General features: G+C 48.8%; 1 protein-coding gene across 1 annotated transcript; it reads right to left on the bottom strand.

The window, feature by feature from the left end:
- Positions 1-629: 629 nt before the first annotated feature.
- uncx (UNC homeobox) lies at positions 630-4,054 on the bottom strand. The gene is made up of 3 exons (XM_003964854.2): positions 3,206-4,054; positions 2,640-2,815; positions 630-1,957 (listed from the first exon to the last, which is right to left on the bottom strand). Exons 1-3 carry the CDS (start codon positions 3,462-3,464, stop codon positions 947-949), a joined length of 1,446 nt encoding a protein of 481 aa, XP_003964903.2. The 5' UTR covers positions 3,465-4,054; the 3' UTR covers positions 630-946.
- Positions 4,055-5,452: the final 1,398 nt, after the last annotated feature.

Genomic DNA, 5,452 nt, shown 5'->3' with positions numbered 1-5,452 from the left:
GTTCTGCTATTGTAAATAGGCACGTTCGCCACGGCCCGTCCTATTACCGCCGACGCATGATCAATAGGCTGATAAGGCGGAAACATCAATGTAAAGCGACAGAACAATGAGGGATATCATCGAACATCTATCTTAATATAGCGCCGCTACAAGGGGCCCTCACGGTGGGGGGGGAAGGAGCAAGAAGAGGGGGGAAAGAGCTCATGAAAATGCCTCCCCACGAATCTCCATCTCCCGTCCAATATGCACAAACACACACACGCACGCCACGCACACACGCTCCCAGCTGCCGGGGCTATTATTTTCCTATTTCAATTTGACACCCAGGCCTTTTCATGCTAATTCTATTATTCTTGGAAGTTTATGTGATTTCATATCACTAGAAATCGGTAATGTATTATAACCCCCTTTGAGCTAAAATAAACTGAATCCCTCTGCAGTAGCCACCGGGAAAATAATTACTTTCATATCAAAACTCTGCAGGAGTCGAGCGGGTCCTTTTCGCCTCGGGCCCCTAACCTCATTTCAGTTGGGGCTTATAGATGAATAAATTTGTTAAGGCAATATACAAAGTACAACATGAGATTTCCTCCTGCACCGCGCTGGCTGCTATTTAGGCTCTCACACGCTTTGAGGTGCTTGTATACAATAGATTTATTTAAGAAAAAACTTACATATATAAATAGTATAATACCTTTTTACAGCTCTTGAGGATTTTTGTTGGTTTTTTGACATGTTATCACACATTAAAAGGAAATCTAAAGACTCCTGACTCACGCACACGCTCGGGAGAGAGAGAGATGGAGAGAGAAAGAGAGAGAGAGAGAGAGCACAACTGTCAGAGGATGGAACCTGGAGATTAGATGCAAAGATTGAAGCTTTGGCCAAATAAATGCGTCGTTTCAGTGTTTTTTGTTTGTTTTTGTTTGTTTTTACCCTCGGTGGTTTATTCCAAATCGACGTCTTCTTTAGAGTCCGCGTTATTCTCTGCGCAAGTGCTGACAGGCTGCTCCTTGCCCTCCGAATGCCCCTTCCTGTCTGCATCCACAGGCTGGATGACTTGTGCACCGTGTTCGTGAGCGAACGTCGAGTCGCCGCAAATAACCGAGATGTGAGTGCTTTTGCCGGCGCCCGGGGCCGCCCGGGGCGGGCTGCCGTGCGCCTGTTCCGCGGGTGTCACCAACCCGCTTTGTGCTGACGCGTCTGCAGAGTCCGGGGAGCCGCTCCTGCAGCCCGCGGAGCGCGCAGAGACGCCGGCGTGGCTCCTCCCCGCTGGGGGGTCACTGTCGGGATTCGCCGCCGCCGCCGCCGCCGCCGCTGCTGTGGGCTTCAGAGCCGTTTGAGGAACAATGAATCCAAGCGGCTGCGTGATGGGGTAGAGCAGGAAGTGCCCCTTTCCGATTAAAGGCCGTGAGGCGGGTAAGGCCGCGAGGTTGCGTCTCGGTCTGGAGTCCGAGAGGAGGCTTTCCACGCTAAAAGGGTTGAGTTTCTGCGCGCCGGAGGTTCTGGAGCTGCCGGAGCACAGGCTGGACCGGTGGCCGGCGTCGGACGAGTCCAGCTCGGGCGCGTCAGCGTCTTGGTCCAAGTGTCTTTGGTTGTGGTCTGCAGTCTGGAAGGAGTGAGGTGTTTGGTCGCAGCTCTGGTTCCCCCCCACAGAGTCAAAAGGCTGGCAGGGGATGTGGTCACTGTCGGTCACGTGTGACACCCCGCTGTCGCTGTCCGACCCCGGGGTGTGAAGTAAATCCCCGGACTGTAACCTGTTCTGGGACTTGAGCAGGCGCCGCTCCTGCTTCCGCTTCTTCTTCTCCTGCCTCTCCAGCTCCCTGCGGGCGATCTCCTCCGGGGCCATGGGCTCCCCGCTGCAGGTGGTGGGGTGGGCGTTGTGAGCGGGTCGACCCGGACCTTTCTTTGTGTTCTCCTTTTTCCTCCATTTGGCTCTGCGGTTCTGAAACCATACCTGCAGAGAGGAAACGGGTCAGGAACATTCTTCCAAATATTCAGTTTGAACAACGCGGCGGTTCAACAGAAACGTGTTTTTGACGTCTGTGCAGGCCCTGAACTGGCCCCGGGTGACCTGGTTTGTGTACAGAACAGAACACAAAAAGTTGGGTTAAACCTTTTGTACCTCACTGTATGTTATTAATCAGGTTCCAGGACAAATTAATACGTCTTATTATTATTTTTATTACATAAACTCATCAATTGTCCCACATTTTAGCTATTTAAATTGTTGGGATTGCATAAAGGATACCCCTAATAAATAATATGTATTCATTTTTATTTTGGAGCTTTTTGTTTAATATTTGACGGCTGCAATAAAATTATCTAATATTAAAAAATGACTTAAAATGGAAAAAAACGCCCTTTTTACCAAGAGAAACAGGGCAGTTTTAATTTGAGCTATTAAAGGTCAAGTAACACTGGTGCTTTGGGTTATTTAAATATATGAATCCTGTATATTACTGAAAAATATGCGTTTGAGTGGTCTTTTTTATTGATCACGTGGTCTTTATTACTATTTATTATCCAATAGTGTGTAATAAACACATTGTCTGTATTAGTGGACAATAAGGAGCCAAAATAAAGGCGTGCAGCACAATAACACCGATGCTAAATAGATGCTGTCAGTGAGGTTTTACCTGAACTCTGGATTCTATCAGGTCCAGCCGCAGAGCCAGAGCCTCCCTCATGAAAACATCGGGATAGTGGCTCTCATTAAAAGCCTTTTCTAGTTCCTCCAGCTGCCAGCCGGTGAAATTTGTCCGGGTCCTCCGCCTCTTGCAGCCGGGGCTATCTTTGTCCGGGTCCCCCGAGTCTGGCGGCACAATCACAATTGATTTTTTTTAAAAAGGAAAACAAAATAAAAACGAGAAAAATGAAAAGTAATTTCACATAAATCGACCAAAACCCTGCGCGCTTGGAGCTGCGGACGGCAGCGTTCGCTGTGTTTGCTTCAATGGGATCTGCAGCGTTTGTGAGAGAAGAAGAAAAGCCCTCAGACGGGAGCAGTTTCCTTGTGTTTACTGGCTGACAGGAACAATGTTTCCCCTCTGGTGCGGCTCCAGATTTGGCTGCTGATGGAATCGAAGTGGGAGGCGAAGAGAAAGCGTCTGCCTGCGTGTCTGGTTTGTCCTCAACTTGTGCGCCCCGTCTTTGTTTCTACAGGAGATGTTATTTAGCAGCGGGCTGTGTAAACATGGCTTACCTGTCAGTTTGTAGTGCTGGTTATCTCCATTCATCCCGCAGCCCGACGACAAGAGGGGGTTGGAATTACCCACCGACGCCGCGCAGGAGCCATTGAGTAATCCGTCTATCGAGAAAGGAACCGCGGACGCGGACTGAAGTTGGTGCCCGGTTAATTCGTAAACGTGATGGTGGCTCAGATGGTACGGGAAGCCCACCATCCCGCCGAGAGAGCCTCCGAACTGGGCGTGAGGTGGATCCAGTATCCTGCTGTCCATCATCCCGCAGGCAAAAGGAAGCGACGTGTGGAGGCCGGCGGTGGGAATTTAAAAAGCATGCAGCGAGTGTGGCCAGCGAGTCGGGGACATGATGTGAAGGGAGGGATGAGCTCTACTTTATCCACATGAACCTCCCAATAATTAGCCCAGTCTCTGGGAATATGAGGCCCAATGAGAGGCGGTAATGGGCTGTGACGTCAGAGACGCGCTCTGCAAACGCTCCCCGTATCGATTGCTAATTAAAGCTGACATCCACCTCAATAAACAATATCAGAGCTGTCACAACAAGACAGGAGGGCTTTGATAAGAACTACATCGCAGCTACACGGGGGACCCACCGGGAGGAAGGGCTCGCTGAATGCCGGGAAGAAAAGACTGCAGGCGCAGAGGTTCGGCCGGAGACGCGGCACCAAGCGCGCAGCGTTCCAGCGGATTAGCCAGTAAATACAGCCACGTTTGGACTCAACACAGCTGCTGCTTTACAATTATTTTACCAATATTAGCTGATTAAATTCTAGCATTTCACGGGATGTTGGTTTATCAGAAATTCCCATTGAAATATGTGTATATTTAATTAAAATGCAACGTGGAGTTTTGGGATTTTTTTTTCTTGTTTTATTTTTATTTTTTTGGGGGGGTGGGGGCACCTCACCTCACCTCACCTCACCTCACCTCATCCTGTCCTAGTTATGGATCAGCATTTAAATCCATTAAACCCTTAAAATAAAGCAGGGTCCGTGAACGCACCTGCGATTATGGCCGCACGTCCAGGAGGGACCCGCATGACTGAAAGCAGGACGGAGAATTAAACTATGTGACCATCCAGCCTCTCAATAAACCCCCCAAAATCTCACGTTACAGGAATTCCCAACACGTCCCGTCAGAAATTGGAAAGCCCTCCTCCACTTGTGCAATATGTGACGAGCCCAAATCCTCTCTGCTCATTAGGTTTTCAAATAATTAATTCGACTTTATTTATCCCAAGTCTGGCGCTGTCATAATGTTAATCAGAGTAGAAATTTCGCACCCCACTCACTCCCTGACCCTTGGCACCCGGATTGGCATGTTGTAATAACCTGAATCTCTCAACAGAAGCTGCGATAATTGTTACCCTATTAGCATGCAAATTGTTTAATTAATATTATTATGAGGGAGGATATAATCCGCTCGTCACTTGACCCCCGAGCCCGAATAGCAGCCCTCTGTATTTCAGCGCGTGCAGCCCCACATTCTAACGAACTCCTCACAAATCTGCCTTATTTATCCTTCCTCCTCTTTTAAGCGCTTCTTTCTTCGGATTTTGAGGGCGATCTGATGAATAATTGCCCCTCTCTCGGTCTCTTTTTGAACATCTAAAATTCAGTGATTGCTTTTGGTCATTTTCAGGCACGACTCCAACACACACACACGCACACACACACACGCACACACACACACACACACACACACACACACACACACGCAGTGGAAGGCAGCCCACACAGTCTCCTGAGACGTTGCATTTAAATCCGTTTTTCTTCCACCGGATGACATTGTCAGATTCCTGCTCAATTAACCCGATCATCAGGCGACCGAGGCCGGATTCAGCCGCCTTCGCCGTCGCCTCGTTACCGTTTGTGTTTTCCGAGAGACAATAACGCACAATAAAAACATTCTCGCGTCCTCTGGCTGATAATTGTGCCTGTTTTCTTGCTGCCGAACAGCTGATTGATACTGTTCATTTCAGTCGATGGCAGCTAATGGATCGTGTTTCTATCAATGAATTGATTTAAAGGAGGGGGACAAATTTCGCTGTTTAATGTGATGCACAAAGAGCGCCCCCCCCCCCCCCCCCCCCCCCCCCCCACACACACACACACACACACACACACACACACAAAAGTTTTGAGTGCACGATGACATCACCAAAGCTAATTCCTGTTATTGAATGTGCGTGTGGTTTATTTTTTTGAGCCCTCAGTGTTGTTGTCAGGCAGCCAGTGATCAATAAT

The sequence above is a fragment of the Takifugu rubripes genome, chromosome 5, assembly GCF_901000725.2.
Source record: "Takifugu rubripes chromosome 5, fTakRub1.2, whole genome shotgun sequence".
In the NCBI taxonomy this organism is placed as follows: domain Eukaryota; kingdom Metazoa; phylum Chordata; class Actinopteri; order Tetraodontiformes; family Tetraodontidae; genus Takifugu; species Takifugu rubripes.
This window is presented reverse-complemented; position numbering and strand designations above follow the sequence as displayed.

Excerpts from the sequence above, each read along its gene's own strand:
- uncx (XM_003964854.2), bottom strand. The coding sequence starts at position 3,464 with ATGATGGACAGCAGGATACTGGATCCACCTCACGCCCAGTTCGGAGGC. Across the intron at positions 2,816-3,205 it reads CCAGCACTACAAACTGACAG|ACTCGGGGGACCCGGACAAA; the intron begins GTAAGCCATGTT and ends TTGTGCCGCCAG. Across the intron at positions 1,958-2,639 it reads TGATAGAATCCAGAGTTCAG|GTATGGTTTCAGAACCGCAG; the intron begins GTAAAACCTCAC and ends TCCTCTCTGCAG.